The following is a 24,661-nucleotide window of genomic DNA, read 5'->3' as shown; positions in this document are numbered from 1 at the left end:
TCGGATCCCATTGCAGATGGTTGTGAGCCCCCATGTGGTTGCTGGGAATTAAACTCAGGATCCATCTGTCGAGCCATCTCCCCAGCTCCCACAGCTCACATTTTATTAATTCAGCATTCTAGACGATTTCCTCAATTTAACTTCTCCCTCTGTGAAAACTCTCGATTTAGCAATATAATTTTAAAATTTCCAGACATCTAGTTTTTGGATTTTTTTTCCTTTTGAAGGTAGCTGTTTTGATGAGATTCAGTAGTTTCAGATTACTCTGTTGTTATTACTTGAAAATTTAATGCTAATATTCTGGTTTTAAATTAGCTGGGTTTTTTTCCTGAGAAAATGTTTTGTTTTGTTTTGTTTTTTGTCCATTTATTATATCTCAAGTGCGTGACAATCTTTTTGGCCCATTTATGTTTTTGAAGAAAGGAAGGGAGAAGATGGTTAATATCTTTGAACAGCATGACATTATTTCTCTCCAGAAGCCTGTCTCTGACTTGGAGCTGGAGAAACTCTAATTATGATGCTCAAAGCAGACTTCCCTTTGTGTTGCCAAAGCAGGAAGTAGGTAATAAAACAGGTTTTCCTGCCTACTCTGGTCATTCTCTGCCTCTCTCTCTCTCTCTCTCTCTCTCTCTCTCTCTCTCTCTCTCTCTACTCTCTCTCTCTCTGAGCTTCGTTTTGTTTTTGTGGTGTTTTAAGATAAGATCTTTCTCAGTTCTGGGGTTATAGGTGTGAACCACCATGCTTGGCTTTCTTTAAGATCTTGATTTCATGTGGGGGCAAACACTGACTATATTGTTCTTCTAGCTGGCAATAGAAGGGATGAGCCGAAAGGACCAAATGATAGAGAGTTTTGACTGATTGCCTGCACTATCCCCTCAGCTCTGTGTCCTTCAGGCTCTGAGTTATCTCTGGGACTCTGAAGGAAAGCAAGTGGCCTTCCATAGCCACATCTTCTCCCAGGAGTACATCTGAGGGAGGCTGCTAGATGCAGGGACTCAGTTTATCACTTTGGGCTGGAGTTTGTATAACTTTAAAAAGTGCAGGGCTAAGAAGATGGGTCAGTCAGTGACATTGCTTGAACACAAACAGGAGGATCTGAGTTCAAATCCCCAGCACCAAAAAAAAAAAAAAGGCTAGGCTTGACCACAGAGGATCTGAGTTCAAATCCCCAGCACCAAATAAAAAGCTAGGCTTGACCACACGTGCACCTCTGTGGTGATTTGAATAAGAAGAGCCCTCATAGGCTCATGTGTTTGACTACTTGATCCTCAGTTGGTGGAACTGTTTTGAAAGGATTAGGAGGTGTGGCCTTGTTGGAGATGTGTCACTAAGGAAAAGCTCTGATGTTTCAAAAGGCTTGTGACATTCTGAGTCCTTCATTCACTCTGGATCAAGATGTAAACTCTTAGCTATTGCTCCAGCACCATACTGTCTGTCTGCTGCCACACTCTCTCCACCATGATGACCATGGACCCAGACCCTTTGAAACTGTAAGTCCCAAATAAACTCTTTTATAAGTTGCCTTAGTCATGATGTCTTATCACAGCAATAAGGAAGTAACTAGTAGAGCCTATAAGTCTAGTGTTATAAGATAAAGGAGACAGGAAGATTGCTAGTATTACTGGACATGGGCCTAGCTCCAGGCCCAGTGAGTGACCAGGCAGTGGCAAAACAAAACATCCCATGCTGGTCTCCCTGTGAGCAGAGACTGCACACACACGCATGCACGCACGCACACACAACACCAGCTAGCAGCATTCCCTTCTTATTTCTTTGATATTTAGAGGGAACAGTCCCCTCTCAAGCAAGCTAGAAGTAGGACAAGATATTTGTTCTCAAACTGACAGCGTTTTTTAAAATGTATATTTTTCTTTTATCCTATTATATCTTTGCCAGGCTCATGGTGCTGCCCTATATACATTTTGCTCTTTTAAGTGATAAATTATGTTGCATGGTACACTATCCAGGAAGCAAGAGTCAATGAATGTGGGGTTTTGAAGATACTGCTTTGAACAATATCTTTGAACATTTAAGACATGAATTTTATGAAATCTAGCCTATGGGTAGCTTTGTTTATTTAATTTTGATATGTGCATGTGTGTTTGTGTATATGTCTGTGTGTGTGTGTGTGTGTGTGTGTGTGTGTGTACGTATTCTTAGAGGTCAGATTAGGGGTCAGGCCCCTTGGAGCTGGAGTGATAGGAAATTGTGAGCTACATGATGTGGGTGCTGAGGACCAAATTCTAGTCCTTTGCCAGAGCAGCCAGGGCTCTTTAGCTGCTGAGCCATTCAATTTCCAATATAAATGTCCAAAATTTGTACGATACATTCTGTTTTACTCCCTTTCTACTCTTAGCCATAGATGCTATTAATGAATCCTACTCAACTTTATAGGAATTATTAATAAAACAGTTTCAATCAATATAGTTATCTTAGCTATTACATAGAATTTCCCCTCTTTGATTTTTTAAAAAATTTTTATTGATTCTTTGTGAACTTTACATCCTGTACCCCAATCCCACTCATCTTCCCCCCTCATATCCATCCTCCACGCATGCAACCTGTCCCCAACAGAGGGACAAAACCTCACTGCAGATGCTGTAGTGTGTCCAGTATACCCTTTTGTCCACACTTCTTTTGCTTGCAAATGTTCATTGCAGCGAGTCCTTGTTCTGGTATAAGCCCTCTGCCTTCTGCTCCACCATCAATGCTGGAACCTCACCAGGGCTCTTCTTGGATATCCTGTTGTTGTCGTGCATCATGGAGATCCTGTGTGTAGTTTTGGATCTGTAGGACTGCCCGCTTCATGTACTCCAGTAGTTCACTGATGGGTAGATGTTAGAGTGAGCCAATTTAAAGCCCTGGATCTGGGGCTGAGTGGTATCTGAGCTGGTCAGTCCACTGGTTCTCCTGCCTTCAGAACTGGCTCACCAGTGACTCCCATAACCAGGGCCAGCTCTACCCTGCTGCCCAGGCAAGGTGTAGGGCCTGCTCTCCAGAGTGTTGCAGATAGTGAGGGACAGGGCCATACCCCTGCTCTCATGTCTTTGGGGACAGCTCTCCTGCCTGCCATAGGTGACAAGTAATAAGAGAGGGGAGAAGGACATCTTTCCCTAGTCTATGCCACTGCATGCACAGAAGGCAAAGGGCAGGGCCCGCTCTTCTGAATTCATGTCCTCCGGGCCAGCTCACCTGCAACTCCCACATCCGGGGTCAGATCTATTGTATGACCAAGGGGAGGGGCAGGGCCTACTCTCCTGAGTGCCACAGCAGATGTTCCCTTTTTGCTTTTAACACATGCACATACAAGGTTAACCTCAAAAGAAATTGACAAATTTAAAAAAAAATACTATATATCTCACTACAGGAGGAAACTTTACTTCATGCTGTCAAGTTGAATTTTACTAGCAATTTTGTCGAAGTCACTCTTCTAGGACTTGGTTTTCAAAGCATTAGATCGGCTACTCGAGATGAAATATTTTATCTGTCCAGATGTGACATTCCAAAAGTGACGTAAGAGAGAAACGGATGCCTCAGGGCACCACATTTATTTATTTCAGTAGTTACAAGCGAGCACCTGGGAAAGCCTACACTTACGTGACTGTGACAGAGTTCCAGGCCAGTCAGATAGGAGCCATGTCAGGTGACCCATAAACCCTACTTCACAGACTTAAGGTGGCAAAACCCTTATCTTTCCTGTTTGGTTCATGAGTACTGAGAAGCAAATGGCAGATCTGCTTGGGGGGACACCGTAACAATATGGTAAGGAGCTAACCAGACAGGCAACCTAGAAGGAACACCTGTAGGTACAGTTCCTGTTGGAAGCAAGGCTACTATCGGGGCACACATGTCTCATGTGACTGGCAGGGATAGAAGGAACTGGCAATGTCGGGTGAAACGACTTCTCTCTTGACAGTGTTAGTGTGGTGTGAGCCCAGAGAGCTATAAAAAAAAGTAAAAGAAAAAGATGTTTTGAAGTGAGCCTACACAGTCACGTGTTAACTCCATTATTAGTCTATTTTGTTTTGTTTTCTTTGAAACAGAGTTTCTCTGTGTAGACCTGGCTGTCTTGGACCAGGCTGGCCTCAAATTCAGCCTCTGCCTCCCCAGTGCTGAGATTAAAGGCGTACACTACCAAGCCAGGCTGTATTAGTAACAGATTCTCTAAGTTCTGTTATGTTTTGGACTTGAGAGCAGTACAGATATAATAATTAGATGAATAATTAAGATCTGGCTCCGTATAGCCACTCAATAGTATTGGCTCAGACGCAATGATCAAAATGAAATAAAGAAAAAGTGTTTTCGGTCACATGTCCCGGTTCCAAAAAGAAGCAGCCAGCAGCCTCACAAGGTAGAAAAAAAAATTAGATTCCACTTAAGTAATACTTTTTTCTCTTTGTCACAGACACATATCTTTTGAGGGAGAGATATACTGAGGGTTTTTTTTAAGTAGGAGAGGGCATCAAGTCTCCCCATTTCTACAGAATTTAGAGGTCCAGGGACTTGCTCAAAGCCTGACGGTTAACTGGGGTATAGTTGTCTTATTCAACAGGTGACTAAGTGCGCCCTGTCCTCACCATATGCTCCTTAGAAATCTCTCCCAGGGCTCATGTCTTGTCCGAGAAGATAATTCTTAGTTCGCTCAGCCACAAAAGCTGAAATCTTAGCAGTTTCTCTAGCCAATGTGTAACAGCTGGGTTACATCGAGCTCATCGAGCCCGGTGAAGAGATAACTGTTTCAGAGTCAAAGGAAAAAAAGAACTCTCAAAACTAGACTTTCTCTTTTTTCAGTTTAATAAAAGCAATTATGTGACATCAAGTTATGTTTGGCGTTTCAGGGTTCTTTTGGTCTCTTGAGATGGAGAAGGACTCTGCCTTGCGTCCTGGGGGATCTTTTGGATCTGAATACCAGTGCTATTGTTGGAGCATAGGTTGGCTTGGAATTTTCTGGGTAGTTAAGTATGAACTGGGTCCCCCTGCCTCCACCTCCCAAGTATGGCATTTTATTTTTAAGGAACAAAGACTTTCTTTGGTTACCTCAGGGGAGCTAATGTGGAGCTGCTCGCGTAAATGAACACTGGCCACTTGCTGAATCTTTCATATAAAACACTCCGTAGAATGGAGTAGAGAGCTGTGGGAACAGTCCAGCTGGTTATCAGTGGAGCGCGTTGCCCGGCATCACAGGCAAGCATCGAGCAAATCTTCCAGAGAGATTGGACGACTTTTAGATCACCTAGGACTCAGTCACGCCGATAGCTTCTCTCCCTTCTTGGAGGCAATACTCCCTAGAGATGAACTCTGACCCCGTGGACCTAGGCATTCACGTGTCCTGGAACTGGAGTGCATGTTCTAGAAACCAGCCTTTTGTAAGTCCCACCATGACTAGCGTAGCCTTCCTTTACAGGGCTGTTTGCGTGTACTCTTCTGAGATCCGTCCCTGTAGTTTCGGAGTCAGGTGGGAGCTTCCAAGCGGTTCATAGGTATCTTGCACATTGGGGAGACTCTGCCTTGCGTCCTGGGGGATCTTTTGGATCTGAATACCAGTGTTGTTGTTGGGACAGACTCTCTGGGCCTGATAGGCTTGGGCCTGGTGTTTGCAGAGGCCAAACTTGCTGAGTAGGATGAACACATCCCTCTGGAAGGCCTTGGTGAAAATGGCATAGAGAAATGGGTTAGCACAGGAGTTGAGTGGGTAGAAGAGAACCAACAAGATTTTGGAGTTAGTGACGGTGATCAGAGGCTTGTTCATAAGCGCTGACAGGGCATAGAAGGAGATGGGCGCCATGCACATGAAGTCAGTGAAGATCAACACGGCCATCCTCTTGGCAATCTTGGTGTCTTTATCTCGAGGGTTGTACTGGGGATTTCGGACGGTGATGTAAATCTTCACATAGCAGGAGCAGACAATAACAAAGGCGACAACGTTGAGCAGGAGAACGAGGGCGATGTACGCCAGGGCAAGAGGGGTGTCTGTGTCCATCGGCAGGCAGATGCTGACCTTGGCGTAGCTGCTTATTCCCACCATTGGGAGCAAGGCGAGAAGGAAGCAGGAAACCCACCCCCCCGCCATGATGGTATAAGCGTGCCTGAGGCGGATCTTCCTATCCAGGTGCATGGCGAAGGTGATGGCGTACCATCGCTCCAGGGTGATGACCGTCAGTGTGTACACTGATAACTCGCTGGCAAAAACAGTGAAGAAACCAGCCGTGTTGCATCCAGGGCCCGTCTGCCAGTCAATGGCGTGGTTGTAGTACTCAGTGTGTGTGTACAGGTCTACGGAGGCAATGAGAAGCAGGTAAACCCCCATGCAGAAATCTGCAAAGGCCAGGTTGCACATCAGGAAGCGTGGCACGGTCAGTTTGTAGTGGCTAGTAAGCAGGACGAACAGGACAAAGACGTTGCCCAGGAGAGCCATCAGACTGACAAACCATACCACGATTCTCAGGAACTTGTAGCCCATGATATCTTCACAGGGGTTAAACTCGTCTGACTTGGGGGTACACACCATGTCCTCGTTGTCCCCACACACAGTGTAGTCATAGTGGCTGTCGAAGGCTTGGAGAGTCTCTTCCTGAGGATTTTTGAGCTCTTGGCCGAAACCGATGATCTCGTCCTCTTGTTCTTCAAAGAAGACGTAATAGTGAGAGTTGCTCGGGCCCTCCTGGAACTTGGAGTTTTGTTTGTACCCAACATGGTTGTCACCCAGACCTTCTTCATATTCCTGGTAGACGGGACCCCTCATGACGTTCACTGACTTTCTTTGACGCAGGTTCCGGATACTACTCTCATTACACATCAAAGACTCTAGGATTCTGCAAGGCAACGGAGATGAGTCACCACTTGCTTACAGTTCACCCTCGATCCCCTTGACCCTTGGGAAGATATGCAAGTTCCTTATTCTGACATCCATGGTGCTATGGATTCTGCAGGGTCTGGTCGGACCAGAACTTCTGCTACACCATTCAAACCTTTACTCAATTTATTTTGTGTGCATGCACCAGTGCCGCGTGAGGATCAGCACGGCAGAAGTGAACTTTCCTAATCAGAAGTCGCTCCGGGTGCTTTGAAACTGAATGAGAACCCCTCAGGAAGAGCGTACATCCAAATTCCAGCTAAGCCCGTCGGATTCCAGCCACAAACGGAAATCCTCTACAGCCTGCTCGATCTGTAACAGGGTCGTCTTATTCATGCTTTCACATGCAGGTGGCCTTTTAGGCTCCCATGCCAAGTTACGTTGTCCGAGCAATTAGGTGGGCTTCAGGGCAACAAAACAAAGCTGGAGTCTTTTGGTTATATTTTAGACTACACCGAGCAACACAGATACTGCTCACTGCTTAACAAACAGCTTGGCTGTCTTATCAGGTGACAGCCAAGGCCATTTTCTCTCTGCTTTTTCTGATGAGAAGGCGAGAGCTCTTTCTGAGTGAGTTCTAAAGGAATGCATCCTTGGTGGCTCTGAATTCTAATTCATCTTATAAACACAACTCCACACTTCTTTATCTTACACGTTCTAGAAACGTTTAGTTAGCGTGTAACTTATCTGAGGTTCTGAGGCAGGGCTTTGTCAGGCAGATTCTATTTCTGTGTAACTTAGTATTTTCTAAGTGCACAGTGGTAAATCCCCCACAGCACTTGTTTATCATTTTTAATTTCAAAAAGACAACTTGTGAGAGTCAGCTCTGTTTTTCTACAGTGGGTGCTGGGGGTGGTTCTCAGACCGTCAGATTTGGCAGCAAGCTTCTCTTTGAGCCATCTTCCTACCTCTGTTTATAAGACCTCACCTCTCTTCCTGTGACCAGCGACACCAATCTTATTTCTCCTCATCTTGAGCCACTTCGAGAAGAGTCATGATAAGAAGCATGGACACTAGAACCAACTTAGAACATGGCTCCTTTGGGTACTGACGGTGCCATGTTGGACAAGTCCGTGAAACTTGTTCATTTGTGAATGGAACAAGAGTGTTGAATGAATGGGCGTGTACCTTTGCCAAGCTGTTACAACAGTACTGAAAACAAGGACTGTGCTATCTGTGTATTCGTGATTGCTGTTAACACCATTCCTATTCTGAGTTCCAGAATTCCACCTCTAGATATTATTCAATTGTAAACATGTGCTACCTTTTTCTCCATAGGAGACTTTCCTGGTCTCCTTGAATAAACCACCTCTCCTGGGGCTTCGTCCCCTCACAGTCCTGACTGAGATTTCTTTGTTGACTTCTTCCAGTAGACTTAAGCTCCATGCAAAAAGCCACCTCATACGTCCACCCGGAGCTGGTATAGTGCCAGCATGTTCATCAAATAATTTGCTAGCCAAGGCCTAAATGGCCACAGCACACAGGTATACTCATAGAGATAGGATTTTGCCTTTTCCATTTATTTTTCGAGATTATGATATAATTATATCGTTCCTCCCTATTCCAAACTCCCATGTACCCTCCTCACACACCTTTAAATCCATAACTCTTTTTTTTCAATAATTGTTGTTGGTAGCAGTGTGTGTGTGTGTGTGTGTGTGTGTGTGTGTGTGTGTGTGTGTGTGTGTCTGTGCATGTGGGTGTACGTGTATTCCTAAATACATACACACAACCTGCTCAGTCTACATAGTGTTCTTTGTATGTATTACGTATTTCAGGGATGACACTTGGCATTGGACAACAAATTGGTGTTTTCTTCCCTGGGAAGACTTCTTCTCCAACTCTCAGCATTGTTTTTCCTTGTGTAGGGCTGAGGCCTATTGGCTTTCTCCACACAAACATTAGCATGTCCATTGTTGTTCTTGTTCATCTCATGTTTAGTCATGTTGGCGAGACTCCTTGGATGTCGCTTTTGACATTCCTGGGAGACACAGTGTCACGGTAGCCTCTCTGTTCCTCTGACTCTTATGTATAACCTTTCTACCCCTTCTTCCTCGGTGATCCCTGAACCTCAGGTGCAGGGTTCTGTTGTAGCTACATCAGGTGGGAATGGGAAGGTGTGTGTCTTTTCCCTTCTCACCAGAGTCACACCCATCAGTGCGGTCCATTCTATCTACTCTTTTATCCCCATCCTTCCTACTCAGTGTCATGTGGCATTAGTACAGCACCTGATAGATGGCAGCATTGTGTCCTAGCATGGCCAAGATGCTTCCTGTCGCCTAGCTCTGCAACCTTCCGACTTGCATCTGTTGCTATGACTAGGTCCTGATTTTTTTGTTTCTGGTTAAAATTATGAGTGTTTGAGAGTCATCTAGTGGATACTTGTGTAGAAACTAAAGGAGACAGAAATAGAAAATGAAGTCGGGGTTAAAACAGAGGTGGCACAAGACAGAAAAGAGGAAATTGGTCAGAGCAAGAATCAGTGGCAGCTTCGAGTATAGAGTGTAAAAGGAGGGGTCTTTCCTCAGCATTCTTGTAGGCAGTGAAATAATAAATGTCATAGTTAATACATTTTACTTGTTACATTCCAGCCATTCAATTCCAAGTGTTTAGTATTCAACTTCTTCATCTTCTTGACCCCCACCCCGACCACAAAGATGACAATGTGGTGATCTTGATTCTTAGAAGTTCAATAAGTAGGCTGAGATAACCGGGATAGAAGCAGATAGGGTTCAAGCCAAACCTGTTTCAACATCTGTACACACTGGACAAGTGAGCCCTGTCTCCATGATGTCATATCTTATTGTCCCTTCTTCCCCACAGCAATCCGATAATGTTGGCCCTGTTTCTCATCTGCAATCACTTTGCTCCCACAGCCATTAGGCCCATAGGTTTCCCACTCTGGTGGATGCTTCCAGCTCTTTCCCTCCTGGGTTTTAAATCACATTTCCCCGCCTCAATTCTACAAATGAATCCGTCTCCCATCGTGGCCTCTCCTTGCTTATCCCAGGTGCCCGCTGCTTACCCCCTGATTTTCTTCTGGTTCTTAAAAGCACAGCAGTGACTTGGGTAAGAGAGGTCAGCCCGAGTGAGGTGGAGGAAGCTCAAGGACAGGGGGAGCTTTTTGAGAGTCCAGGTGTTCTTCGCGATCAGCTCTTTGAGGTGCTCCAGGCCTTTGGAAGGAAGAGCAGTAACGCTGGTGGAAGACACGTCTCTGGGGCGTAGAGAAGAGAACAACACAGGCAGGAAGTGAGCGGCCAGGCCTTTCTTGTCCTTGTCCTCTCTCCCCCAATCAGTTCTGAGATTAATGGGGAGGTGGAAAGTTCTTTTCTGCTACTAACTATGCAATCTGAGTTTACTATCTACAACCAGGGGTCTACATCGGATGAGTTTCTAAGTCGAGGTTGCAAGGAACTGCTGTTCTTAAAACTTTACTAAGTCATCACTGTGTGTATGTAGTGTGTGTGTGTGTTTGGGGGGGGGTGTCTAGTATACACACACCGTGGAAGTCAGAGGACAGTCTGGTGCAGTTGGCCCCCTTTCCTTTCATCTTTCCATGGGTTCTGGGGATGGAAGTCAGGTCTTCAGGCCTATGTGGTAAGTGCTTTTCACCTGCCATCTTACCAGTCTAGAATTAAAGGCAGGCACCACTTCTGCCTGGCTTAGAACTACTATTTTTATTGAGTGGAATTCTTGCATTAAATCACCCAAATCCACAAACATTTTATTCTCTCTGTAAACTCTTAGAATCAGGAAGGGATGTGAACTTTACTTTGTAAAATGACATTGTACAACTATTCAAAGGTCTCCAAAAACAAAATATAAATCAGACAAAGTCAATGGCTCCTAAACTGTTATCATTTTTTGGTGCGTGTATGTCTTAGGTCTGGAGACACAGGAATAACTCTTTTGATGGGGATCAGATTCAATATTATAAAAATACTTCCCATTAAGTGCAGAACTTGAAAATTTAATGGTCATGGCTAAGACTTACGCCCAAACACAATTCCTTTTTAGAAAGTATATTCCTATGAAAAAAGATAATTATTAATCTGAAAATATTATCTGAAAATTACATCTGCAAACCATGGGAGGGGGATGTGGTGGGGCTATGAGTTGTGTATTAATGTTGGTTATTAAAGTAGGATGACTTTTTTTTGGCTTTTATGTAGCAATTCTTTCTTCTCCAGTCCCAAAGAATGTTGGTTCTATGTCCTTTTTTCCCATGAGTTTTTTTTTTTTTTCAGAGCTGGGGACTGAACCCAAGGCCTTGCGCTTGCTAGGCAAGCGCTCTACCACTGAGCTAAATCCCCAACCCCTCCCCATGAGTTTATTTATCCATTCACTTTACATTTCAATCACAGCGCCCCTCCTGCTAGTCTCCTGCCACATCCCCTCCCCCACACCCTTCCCTGCTTCTCTCAGAGACTGTATGTCCTGTTGATAATTTTTCTTGCATTGAAAAAAGTAACTTGAATATAAGGACATGAATATTTAACCCATCATCTCTCTCCTTTTTATTTCATCAATGAAAACAATCGCTATACATTCCCTCCCTGAGGCTTTTATCTTTATATTTAAAATATTTACTAGAAGGTGGGAGTGGTAGTACATCCTTCAATCCTAGCACAGGGAAGGCAGACACAGGCAGATCTCTAAGAGGTCTAGGTCAGCCTGGTCTACATAACCAAGCTATGTTTCAGAACAGAAGTTTTAGGAAAGCCGAGCCAACACAGTGAGAGTTTGTCTTTAAAAAAAGGGGGGGGGGGGAACTAACCAACAGGAAGGAATGTAAGTCTGGTCTGTGACGTGTGTCTATAATCTTAGCACTTGGAAGGTAGAGGCAGGAGTATCAGGAATTCAAGGCCATCATCCTTGGCTACACAGTGAGTTTAAATTAGCCTGGGCTACATGAAGCACTGCCCACACACCTAGTTGGTAACCAATACCTCTCTAACTGAACTTAAGATCACCTTAACTAGAGGGAAACCATGCTTGGTACTAGAATCGTGGCCAACTAGCAGGGTAGTGATGTAATGGACCTTGGAGGAGAACCTACAATGTCACTTTACTAAACCAGCATATTCCTAACTACACTCTAAATATTTGTCTTATACCCACAGATAAGTGTTTTAAAATGACCCCTTATTAAAAGAACCTCTCTTTGCAACAGATAGAACCTAGTACATAAAAAAAACCGCAAGCAAACAAAATACAGAGTTGTGGAGCCCAGTCTCAATGGCTACATCTACAAAACAATTCCTAAACCCAAGGTTCATTGTAGAAGAGGGGCTAGAAAGGTTGTAACCCAGAGGAACAGTAAGTGTGCTTCCTCTAGGAATGTCAGAACCCACACCCATAAAGTCTCACCTACAAGACCACCTAAACATGATCCAAATGAGAACACCACCAACAGACTTGCCAAAGTAGATTTTTTTTTCTTTTTTCTTTTTTTTTTTTTGGAGCTGGGGACCGAACCCAGGGTCTTGTGCTTTCTAGGCAAGCTCTCTACCACTGAGCTAAATCCCCAACCCCACCAAAGTAGATTTTTACGGGGAAAGTTACCACAAAACCTCAACCCTATACAAAGAACGCCAGGCAACTCGGAAATGCTGGGAGTGGAAGACATAGTCTTCCCCAGGGAAGAGCACTAGTTATCTAGTATCAAATGGTCAGGCATCAAAATGTGTATGAGCAACATTAGATAGACTGGGCACATTAGACATATGCATTTAGAAATATGTGTATATCCATGTGCATATATGCATATGACAACTTAATGAAAAACAGAGGCCATGAATTTGAAAGAGAGCAAGGAAGGACATATGGTGGGTTTGCAGGGAGGAAAGGGAAGGGGGGACCAATGCAACTATATTTTAATCTCAAAAGAAAAAAATAAAAGCTTTTTAAGAGCCAAGAAGAAAAAAGAAAAACATAATTAATAGTGTCTGCTTAGCGAGTGAAATCTAATGTTGGCAACTTCTCCTGTTACAATCAGATTTAATTTGGGGATTATATTTTCAAGGTTCAAGGTTGCCAGAACTTGATACAGTTCTTTTTTTTTTTTTTAAGCAAATATAAAGCTCTTATATTATTCTAGCTCTCACCACAGAACTATCATTCTTGTGGGAGAAGCTGTCGTATTAGTTATTTTGGTTTATTTTTTTATTTTAAAGAAAATCTCCAGTCTGTGATTTCTCATCTCGACTATTAACAAGAGTGACCTTTGGCTCTTGTCACTGAAACACTCTCCAGGTGATTAACACTAGAGAAAGATGTTTGTGAAATTGGCATAAATAACTGTGCAGCTGGGGAAAGAACAGAGGGAGGAAAGGGAGTCTTTAGCACAGCTGTGAGGTGCAACCTCTCCTGTCCTTTGGATGCCCCCCACTTCCTCCCCCTTAAACCCCCAACATGCAGCCTTCAAGTTCAGGCCATCTTTCAACTCCAATTTCTCTTGAAGCATCCTAGGCATTTCCACCCATGGTGCATCTGTCCCTCTGTGCTACTGAAGGCAGATGGATTCTTTTTAGCTCATTTCTGCTTTGTTCTCATCCAGGGAAGTGAGACCAGAGCAATATACGAATGTGTCCCTGGACCAACCCAAAAAAGTTGTACATTTGCTTAAACCGTTGAGACATGTATGTGTGATTTTACTTTGTTGTTTTTATAACTTTGTTTTGCACTGTGGGTGGTACTATCCCTGGGCTGGTGTCCTGGGCTCCATGAGAAAGCAGACTGAGAAAGCCATGAGGAGCAAGCCAGTAAGCAGCATCCCTCCATGGCCTCTGCATCAGCTCCTGCCTTCAGGTTCCTGCCCTGTTTGTGTTCCTGTCCTGACTTCCTTCAGTGATGAACAGTGATGTGGAATCAAAGTCAAATACATCCTTTTCTCTCAAACTTGCTCTTGGTTATGGTGTCTTCTCATAGGATATAGTAAGTCTAAGACAGCAGGCATGGACAAGTCGGTGCTAGAGCGTGAGTACATGCCTTAGGAACACCTGTGACAGGATGGGTGTTTGAGATTTAGCAGAACTCAGGAAATCCTCATTTCCTTCCTTCTTCAACTTTGCGTTTATCTGACTCAAGCTCAAAGAAATGGGTTCAGTCAACACAACCACAGCCTGGAACTTGTCTTGTGTAACCGCTCATTTGACATCCCGACCTGCATGCCTTACAGACATTTCCAGCTTCACAGAGCCCAACCTGAGGGGTGGCAGTAGTTTGTGGCCACCCACTGCCAATCCTCCTCCTCCTCTTCCTCTTTCTCCTCCTCCTCCTCTTCCTCCTCCTCCTCCTCCTCATTTCCTTCTCCTCCTCCACTTTTCCTGTCATAGTAATCCGTACTTCTACAGCTCAGTTGCTCGAACTTGGAGTAACGTCAGCATGTTAAACTTCAACCTTTAAGATAGCAAAGCCCTGCGGATTAAACTTCAAAAGATCTCAGGTCAAGCACATTAGCAGTTTGTACCTGTGGCTTCTAAATCCATGGATTCAGCCAATGGCACGTTGGGAAAATTTAAGGAGATAAGTTGCATCTGCACTGAATATATACAGTTTTTCTCATCATTACCCCCCCCCCCCAATAAAATAATGTGATGGTAGCATAGCATTTGCTTTGCATTAAGTACGATAACCATAAACAATTTAAAGATGATCATGGGGGGATATACCTGGGCTATGTGCAAACAAGCCATTTTATATAAGGGACTTATCAGTTTGACTTTTGATATTGGGTCATAGACTCAATTCCTCTCAGATATCAACAGTGGCTGTGTGAGCATCTTCACCGTTGGCTTCTAACTCCAGCTACCATCATTCCTTTGCTGCCTTAGCTTCATGTCTACTCTTTTTCCTTCTGATACGGTTTTCCGATACCACCTAGAGCAATCTTGAGAACGGATGAATGTCACTCTCCTGCATAACTTCCCAGTGACTCCCTAGTGTCCTGGCCACTCACTGTGTCTTGTCTCCAAGGCCTTGCAGATCTGGTCCTTCACTACCTCTCCAACTTTGGTCTCAGGGCCACAGGCCATTTGATGTAGATCTGAGCATCTGTGGTAAATACAGTGCTTAAGGTGTCCTGGTGTTTCCCCCCACATCTCCTCGCACTCACAGGGTCAAGTAGCAAGAGCGGCTGTGGGTTTGGTTGTTGTTTTTTCAATCTGTATTTTAAGCTGACCCTGTCTTGCAGAGTTCTCAAGTTCTAAACTGACACCTCGAGTGTTATCTGAAATAGCATCTCCTTTCTGTTTTGTGGGTGACATTGCTCTGTATCTCCACATGGAATAGAAAAACTGGAATGAATCTTCCTTTCATTCCTATTGGTATCAAATAACAAACAAACAAATCAAAACCTTTCCTGCCTTTTATGTGTCAGCTTCCAGAGCTTGAAGCTTCAGTGTTCTCTCGTGTCGTCTCCTTTGCCCTTGTTCTACATTCCTGCCGAAAATATCTATAGTAAAATGAAATCGTGCTCCCCCTCGCCATCAGATACCAGCTCAGTTATTCGTGTGTCCGCGTACTCTCTGGTGGTTCTTCCTATGGCCACAGCTTAGGTCGCAACTACATCTCATCCTAGAAATCTAACAACCCCACCTTAACGCTTAGAATAGGAGGTTCTGCCTAAAACAGAATCCCATCGTATTACACCAGCAGCATGAACACCATGGTTCCTTCAAGGAAGTGTAAGCTTGGAAGATTATTTCCTTCCCTCCACAGGGAGTCTGTCCCTAAATTCTGCATCATTTGCCTTGATCTTCTCCATCGTTTCAGTTAGACTACACGCTCAAGCAACTTCTTAGAAAGGTCATATAGACAGATTTCCGGCATGCTAACATGTCAGTTCTTACCTTCCATTAGCGCTTTATTAAGAACATCAATTTTCTTTCAAAATATAAATTATTTATATTCTAATACCCATGGTTGCTGTTCATAAATAGGATCACACGTTCCTGTTATTTGGTGTTGCTTTAACTCTCTGTGTGTGTCTGTCTCTGTGTGTCTGTGTGTCTGTCTCTCTGCCTCTCTATGTCTCGATCTCCGTTGGTCTCTCCTCTATGAGTGTGCACTCACATGCATGCATATGTGGCAGGGTTCCAAGTAGTTCAGGCTGGCCTCAAACTAGCTATGTAGCCAAGGATAACCCTGAACTTCTGATCCTTCTGCTTCTACCTCCCGAGTGCTGGGATTACAGCCCACGTGCAAATGTGTGTACTTGCCTGTGTATCCATGCTAGTGATTAAACTCAAGCTTACATACTCTGCAACTGGCCTCATAAACCCTCTGGAAATCTTTAGAACCCTCTCTTTATCCCCAGTGGGAGATTTCACAAAGTTGTGCCGCACTGTGCATCTTTGATCGGTTTTTGTCCTGAGCACAGGGGTTTGGCTCTTGCTCAGTCCCAGTCTTTAGGAGCTTTCTCATCTCTGGGAAATGTTCTTGTGTCACTCTTGGGGCAGCTCACTTTTCATACCTCCTCTTCCTCCTCTCTGGAATTCCCATGAAGCGGGGAAAGATCCTTTTGCGTTGCTCAGACAAACCTCGATCCTTGGTCCTTCTTCCGTTGCTCTTTAATCTTCTGGTAGAATTCCTTCATCACTGTGTTGTGCGTTTCTTTTTTTTTTTTTTTTTTTTTTTGGTTCTTTTTTTTTTTTCGGAGCTGGGGACCGAACCCAGGGCCTTGCGCTTCCTAGGCAAGCGCTCTACCACTGAGCTAAATCCCCAGCCCCTGTGCGTTTCTTGTACTGGATTTTTAACCTTTGCTTCATGAGAGCTGGTCCTCTGTCCCGTTTTTGATGCTTAGGCTGAAGGCTCTGACTACGATTTGCCAAGTGCAAAAGAACATTTTTGAGCTTGTTTTGTCCTTTTGTTCCTCTGGTAACAGGATATACAGGGAAGCCCAGTGTTCATGAGTGTGGCTATATATAACCACACGGGATTTTAGCAAGGCAAAGAAACAAATATAGCAGATGAGTTTGAAATCCAGGCCTGAATCCTACCTTCTCCATTTACCAATAGTTACCTAGCAGCAGCTGCCAGTGTGGCCTCAGTAAATATGATCCGCCATTACTGTTATAGTTGTGGGGATGAGATGTCTTAGATTTATCAGGTCACTGATTATTGCTTTGTGAAAGTTCCTTGCTGCTCTCTGCAATGTCTGATTCTTCAGGCTCACTTTCCCATTTTTTTTTAACCTGGGTTTCGAACTCTCGTGTTAAGAAGGATTCTTCGCCTGGTGACCCCTGGTTACTCATTCACACTCAAGAGTGAGCAACGCCACTGGCTGATTTTGCTTCAGGGCAATTGTGAAGAAAGACGACCATCATGTTATTGGACTTCAAAATGTCAGGTTACTTTCCATCATGAAGGGGAGAGGGGCTCATGAGCCACTCCCCCAGCTGATGACCTACTGACACGGTCTGGCTTTTGGAGAGGAAGAGTAGGTCTCTTTAAGGGTGTGGCCTCTGGGGGAGCTCCACGCTCCAGCAAATGGCCCACACTTGAGTGTATTTTGGCAGCACAAACTGGACTCACTGGGTTATTTAAAAAAACAAAAGGAGGGAGGGAGGGGGTGTTTCTGGGAAGATTGAGAGAGACATGGGGAACGAATATGATCAAAATATATTCATGCATCCGGGGAATTCTCAAAGAATTAACAAAAGTATTATGTTTATACAATGTCAGCTTATGGTGTCTGTTTTTCTTTTCTTTCAGGGTTTTCTAACTTCTTCACAAAGGAGACTTGAAATCTCAAGGCCTGAGCTCTTAGTAGGGAGGTATTTCGATGCTAGCATTTTGCATGAATGGGTTAGAGCATATAATGGTCACTGTGGCCCGTCAACATGACAGAATCTAAAATACCCGAGGAGAAGAGCCTCTTGGCATACCTGTGAGGAATTATTGAGACCCGGGTTAAATGAAGTAAGAAATACTCCCTTTAAAAAAAAAGTGGGAAAACATACCATCCCATGGGACGGGTTCCTGGACTAAATAAAAAGGAGATGGCTGGCTTAGCATGTACATTCATCTCTGTCTGCTTCCTGACTAAAGATGCAGTGTGACCAGCTTGCTACCGTGCCTGGCCAGACACGATGGACTGTATACCCTTCAACTGCAAGCTAGAGTAACAAACCATCCCTTTCTACTTTAAGATGCCTCTCAGGGTATTATTATTATTATTATTATTATTATTATTATTATTATTTTTAATCTCAGCAACAGGCCAAGTAACTAACACAGAGAGTGGAAATCTCCAGAGAGACACATTCAGCCAGTCCTTTCTCCTTTAGTTCCATGTCTCTCTCTTGACACAGGCCACACACATCACCTTTAAATCATGTGTCACAAAGGTTCTGTGCCAGGCAAGAGACCCCTGACTGTCTGCCCCCGTGAGCTGTCTGTTTCGAGTTCCTTCTCCTCTGCCTTTCTCACTGGTGATTTGCCAGACTGTGGCTAGACCCCTACCTGTCTCCTTTGCCCTTGTTGTAGATTTATATTTCTCTTTTCTCATCTTTCATCTGAGAAGAGAAAATAAGAGCACAGGCTCAACTTATCCTATTTTACTTCTAGCCATCTCTTACTGAGCACATTGGACAGCCTAGACAAACGCTGAGCTGGACAAGTCTCCCGACTACCCAGCTGATGGAGAAAGAGTATAGGTCTGAGGAAAATTCCCAAACTGAGCAACTTACGGTCCTTGAAGCTGTATCTTTTTTTAATTATTTTTTTTTATTCGACCACTTTGCACCCTAGATTTTCCTAGTGTAATTTCTTCACTACAATCAGACATTCGGTAGACAGTTAAAGTCTACAGGTTTGTTATTTTGTGTCACGAGATCTCATGGAGTTTCCTGTTGCATTAAGAATCCTACAATGAAAAAAAAATTGTTCCCAAACTGGGATCTAGCAAGAGACTTGCTTCACCACAAGCAGATGAGAACAAAGGGACTCCCAGTCAGACTCTAATTAACTTGATGGATTTCTATGTCCTGCCGGAGACAGTGTGCCCATGTGAAAGTTCACAACTCCATTTTTTTCCTTCCATTACTGTAGGAACAGAACTCTAAGAGAAACAAAGTGGTCTGTATTCACTCACGTTTGCATGGGGCAAACTGTGGGCTTCATTCTACATACCATGTTGTGCTTAAGTTTGTGGCTTATCTATTGAAAAACAAAATGATCCCAGATGGACCAACTCCCCCATCAGTTCGCTTGCTGCCAGGATTGCCTAGTTAATTACAGTATCATAAAAGATGCTGCAGGATATGACACACTCAGGTATATATATTTTTTAACCTTTACAACATCATCCTATGCATCCTCAATTCCTTTAATGATAAGTAATTGCATCAATATGAATATCAATATGAAACTATCAAAAACTTATGAGAGGAACACAGATGGAGAGGCCATCATTTTTTGAAGTCGACAGTACAAGATAAAATTTGTGTAGACATGTTTAGCAGAGTCTCATAGGCATTCACTAAAAGTAGATTTATTTGTATTTAAAGACATGAAATAGGGAAGGAGAGATACGACTGTACTGTTTGCTCCTCAGGCTCATCCCTGTGGAGGGATATTGGCCAAAACATATTGACTAGTTAGTAAACTGTGACTTTGCATGACATTTTTGTGTTGAGGACATTTTGTCAGTGTTGTTTCCTGGGGTTCACTCAGCAAAAGTTCCCATGTTCCACTGTTTGTATCATGGTAAAAGACAAACACAAAGCCACCCTTTATTTACAATTAACTGTGGTTAAAGTGTTCTACAAGGGGAGCTTATGGATTTTTGAATTATTTTCTTAGAGGTGAAACATTATTTTAGAGCATTTGGCATAGATATAAAAGCATTTATTCTGAATGAATCTCTCAATCCAGGGCAGTGGTTCCTAGGATTTTAGCATTTTTTCTTTATTTAAAATAAAAAAACCTCAAACCCCTTGAAAGATGATAATGGCTGTATTTTTCATTGGTTAAAGAAAAAAAATGAGTATTTGTCTGATGCCGAGTATCTCTCCATTAACTCTGTCACCTCTCTCTCTCTCCAAAAGGAAGCCTACCAGTTAGGGCATATTCTGCAAATGATATCTCAATAATTGTTAAAAAGTAATGCTGTCATTATAGACTGCTGTGATTTAAAATATTATTTTTTCTATGCCAGTGGCCACAGTAGTAAGACATCCAGTTAATAAATGAGGCTCTGGGGTTGGGGGTAACCCCCAAGTATCTGGAGTTCCTACTATCATTCATTCCTCTGTTGTAAAGATTCCTAGAGCTAGGGGCTGGAGAGATGGCTCAGTGGTTAAGAGCACCGATTGCTCTTCCAGAGGTCCTGAGTTCAATTCCCAGCAACCACATGGTGGCTCACAACCATCTGTAATGAGACCCGACGCCCTCCTCTGGTGTGTCTGAAGACAGTGACAGTGTACTTATATACATTAAATAAATTTAATGTAAAAAAGAATTAAAAAAAAAAGATTCCTAGAGCTAAAGCTGCCCATCCCCTGATCGTGCCCAGACGTCAATATATATACACAGTGCAGGAGAGATCCTCTTTCAGTGCCTTTGCTGTGACCACAAAGGTGGGGCTGTGTCTTAAGAAGCATGAGGTACTTGAGCTGGTTCCTCAGCAGCTTGTCTCCTGAGGTGGGCACTGCAACACATCCGTTAGCCTTTGCTTTGTAGTGACTTCCCAGGCACTAAGTAGAGGGGCCTATCAGATGAGTCTTCTAAAGTCTGAATACCTAGGAGGCTCCCTTCTCCAAGACACGTGCTACAGGAGCTCCTCTGAGCAACCCAGCAAGAACGACAGGGTCCAAGTTGGTATGGGTTTCCGAGCTAGATTCTCTTCGCCTTTGAGAGTGTGATGACTCCTTATAAGCAGCTAGGAGATGCGGAAGAGCTGTAACCGAATACCCAGGATGTGGTAAAGCCAGGGTTAAAGGTAAAGAAGGCGTGCGGTGAGTTGAAGAGGGCCACACCCTGTAAAGATTTCTTTGACTACTACTAAATCTTCACAGCCACCCTGAAGTGGGCCTTTCTCCTCTTCCGATCACTTTCTTCATAAAATGATTTCATTGAGTCTTTTAAAGTGTGTGGTTTGAAGTAGCTTGTATTTTCTTGTAGTCTTTCTTACCTACTCTTGCCCCCCATCCAGGTCCTTTAATCAGGACCTTTGTTAAATCATAGTAACTGGAGCAAGTATTTTGATTTCCTATATATCTCTTATGGCTCCTCTTACATTAAATGTATGAAACAGCCACGTACATTTCTCTTAAGTTTTGTTTTAGCCTAAGAGGAGAATTGTCATCTCTTCATTACAGCTTTCATGGAGTTCAGCAGTCATTCGACAAAATGCCCACGATCGAAGTGAACGAATGACCTCTACCCTTCCCAGTCTTCGAGTGGCCAGCTCTCCTTGGGAACTGACAAGGACAAGAGAGTCTAAAGTACTGATGGCAGAGGGTGGTGGTCAGAGCTAAAACTGACTTCCTTCAGCAGCAAAATGTTACCCAGGATCACAACTCAATAAAAGGAGACGGACAACCCAACAGAAAAATGGACACAAGATTTGAACAGACATTTTCCAAGAGAAAATACAAAAAATACTAGTAAGAACATTAAAAGATGACTAACATCACTAATTCCAGGGAACCAGAAGCTGAGACCACAATAAGATAGCATTTATACACCCTTTCATGACTTGACTCAAACAGATGAATAGTAAAGGTAGGTGCAGTGGTGAGTGTTGGATGTCCCAGCACTTGGAAGCTGGCAGCAGGTGCTGTTTCAAAACTCTGTCTCCAAAACCTAAGGGTTTGGGATGTAGCTCAGTGGTTACAGTGTTTGCCTAGTGCCTGCCAGCCCTGGCTTCAGTTTTCAGCAGTACACACACATTCCCACACAAATGCATATTGATAAGAAAGGGGAAAAAAGCTGGCTGGCATGAAGCTCTCATATTATTGATGGGAATAGCAAAATGAGACAACCAGCTCAGGGGTGGAGAGACGGCTCAGTGGTTAAGAGCATCGGCTACTTTTTCAAAGGACACAGGTTCGATACCCAGCACTCACATGGGAGCTCATAACTGTCTGTAACTCCAGTTCCAGGGGATCTGGCACTCACATAGAGACATACATGTAGGCAGAATACCAATGCACATAAGAAGCAACTCTCTTTTTTTTAAAAAAAAAATCAAAGATGTATAAGGATACTAGAAAGAACTTTACCATGAAACTTCTGCTAAAACTATAACCTTGCGGTGATCACAAAGAGCCAAAGAAAACAAAGACTTCCTTTATTTAAACCAAGAAAGTTGGCATTACCAGTCCTGGGGTTTTTCAAGTGCGGAACCTGAAACAGTTGACAGCAATAAATGCTTACTTTTGTTGATAAATGTAATACACACTCAAGTATATAAATGTAAATGTAATACACACTCAAGGATATAAACACAAAGATCATCTCTCTCAAGAGGTACTTAGAATAGAAGTTGGGATATTCTGATAATTATCTTCAGTATGCTAAGTGCTGTTAAGGTGAGTTACATAATTTAGATCTGGAGAGCCTGTCACAGAAAACATTATATTTCCCTCCTGTTGTTTTCCTTGCCATTATAAACACAAAGAGCTCCTCTTTCAAAATAAAGTGGGAAGGAAAGAAGGCAGTCAGAGAATAGAAAGTATAAAAATGGAAAGGAAGATTGAGTGTCTCCACGACAAAATTAATCAATAAAAGTATTATTAAGTTCTCAAGCTAAATTAAAAGGCCTTTGGGGGGTGGGGAGCCATAGGGATGGCAGAATAGATGGTGTCTTAGATTTGTGCCTGTGGAAATCAAATTCTTCTTTGAGAAATGACCTTGAGAGAGGATGGTGCATAGGCAAGTTTAATGATTTTTGTTGACTGTTGGGGGGAGGGTAATTCGTTTACCAAGATACCAGGAGAGGCAGAAACACACATGATATACAATTCCCTTTTCACTAGATGGCATTTTGGATTTTCCTGGTTTAACTTTTAGACCAATGGCAACCAACCCATGGCCATTTGACAGTTACAGTGTATCAGTGGTTCGCTGGATACTTGCTACTTTCTGTTGTGGTGAGGGCATTTATGAAACTATAGGGTATAGTCCCTTTCCCGAGGGACCTCCACATCTTATTAGGGGAAGAATGTGGGAAAGAAAATGAAGATTTTGATCCATCAGGTTCAAGAGAAAAATCAAAGAGATGTTGCAGGTCATGCATACACAGTTTTAAGAACTTCTATGCTTGGCATTTAAGAAATGATACTGTTTATCTTTTACTCTTAATCAATGACGATTTCTTTAACAGTCTTTCTATGTTTTATTTTATTTAATTAAATTTTTTGTTAATATAATGATTGGTACCTTTTAGCTTTTGAACCCAGGACAGGACAAATCTCACTTAGTACTTGTGGTTCCTCCCAGCACTCCTAGTTAGCATTTCCTTTAGGCTGTGTCCAACAGTTAACTAGCACCCCCCCCCCCCAGCTTCTCCCTCTCTCTGCTCTCTGCTCTGTCTGTCCCCTTTCTTTCTCTGCCTCTACTCCCTTACTAAGACCCTCTTACCAGGTTCCCCCAAAATATATTAGACCTGTCTTATGGCTGATACCGGGAGTACGGGGCTGGGGGGGAGGGGTGCCTTAGCATCGGCTCGCCAAGGCACCCCTTTCTGCTTCATCATAGAGCGTTTTATAAAACATATCTCTCCTCACTCTGCCGCCTTCCCTAAACCTCTTGCTCCCAGGGCCTGGACTTCTGCATCCCTTTCTCCAGCCTGGTCGCTATATAATCCAGCCATGTTGGGTACTGCAGTCTTGTTGCCCACCTCTCTTGGTTGGTGGCTCTTCTCCCCACCCCCACCCCCACCCTGGTGGCTCTTCTTTTGCTCTCTCTCCTTCTCTCCTCTCATGGTCCACATAGTCTGCTGGTGGTTTTCAGCCTAGACTCTTCCCTGTGGCTGCTTTCTCCCTTATATCTATAATAAAAATCTTCGCACTTAGGAGTAGGTATGTCCTCCTTTTATTTCATTTTTTATTCAGTACTATTATTTTAATAAAAATTTTTTTAAAAAGATTTGTTTATTTTGCTTTATGTGAACAGGTATTTCGCCTGCATCTGTGTATGTGTATCATGTGTGTGCCTGGTACCTTCACAAGTCAAGAGGGGGTCAGTTCTGGGCTGGCACAGTTAGTTCTAAATGGGTACTGGGAACTGAACCTAGGTTCTAGCAACACGTGACCTTAACTGCTGAGCCGTCTCTTAATACCCTAATGTATTTTTAAATTTTGTGTAAGCATGGGCATGCACATATATATTTGTGTAAGTGTGGCTTGTATGGGTACATGTGTGTTTATGTGTGTGCAATATATGGGTACATGTAGTCCTATACTCAGAGATCAGAAGAGATCATCAGGTATCTTCCTTTTTCACTTGCTACCTTGTTGCTTTAGGGCAGGGTCTCTTCCAGATTCTGGAGCTTTCACTTTTTTCCCATTTAGACTGAAAACCAGTAAGCCCCTGTGACCCTTGCTTGGTTTTAGACCTGGGACAAGGGGTTGAGGTGCATATTTTACATATCAAAGCACACCTGGCCTCCAGGTTCTCCCAGCATCCCTCAGTCCCTCTGTAGTGTACCCTGCAATTCTGAACTTTCCAGCCCAGGGGCTTCTCTTCCCCCAGAGGCTCTTCCATATATAATCCAGACATTTTGGTCTCTTCACTTTCCCTTCTCTCTCTACAAGTGCGCCCTTTCTCTCCCCTCACATACTCCCCCTTTCCCCATGT

At 43.4% G+C, this 24,661-nt stretch overlaps 1 protein-coding gene across 4 annotated transcripts in view; it reads right to left on the bottom strand.

Moving 5' to 3' along the window:
• Positions 1–2,458: 2,458 nt before the first annotated feature.
• Positions 2,459–24,661, bottom strand: part of Tshr (thyroid stimulating hormone receptor) — a 133,076-nt gene continuing 110,873 nt past the window's right edge. For 3 of the 4 annotated variants that reach the window (XM_087552319.1, XM_087552321.1, XM_087552318.1), the window contains 2 exons: positions 9,879–10,067; positions 2,459–6,812 (listed from right to left, as the gene is read on the bottom strand). In XM_087552319.1, coding sequence (XP_087408445.1) covers positions 5,399–6,812; positions 9,879–10,067 — 1,603 coding nt within the window. In that variant the 3' untranslated portion in view covers positions 2,459–5,398. 4 annotated transcript variants of the gene reach the window in all.

Source organism: Rattus norvegicus, chromosome 6 (assembly GCF_021556685.1).
Source record: "Rattus norvegicus strain SHRSP/BbbUtx chromosome 6, alternate assembly SHRSP_T2T, whole genome shotgun sequence".
Classification (NCBI taxonomy): Eukaryota; Metazoa; Chordata; class Mammalia; order Rodentia; family Muridae; genus Rattus; species Rattus norvegicus.
Note: the sequence above shows the minus strand (reverse complement) of the source record. Positions and strands in the feature narration are given on the sequence as shown.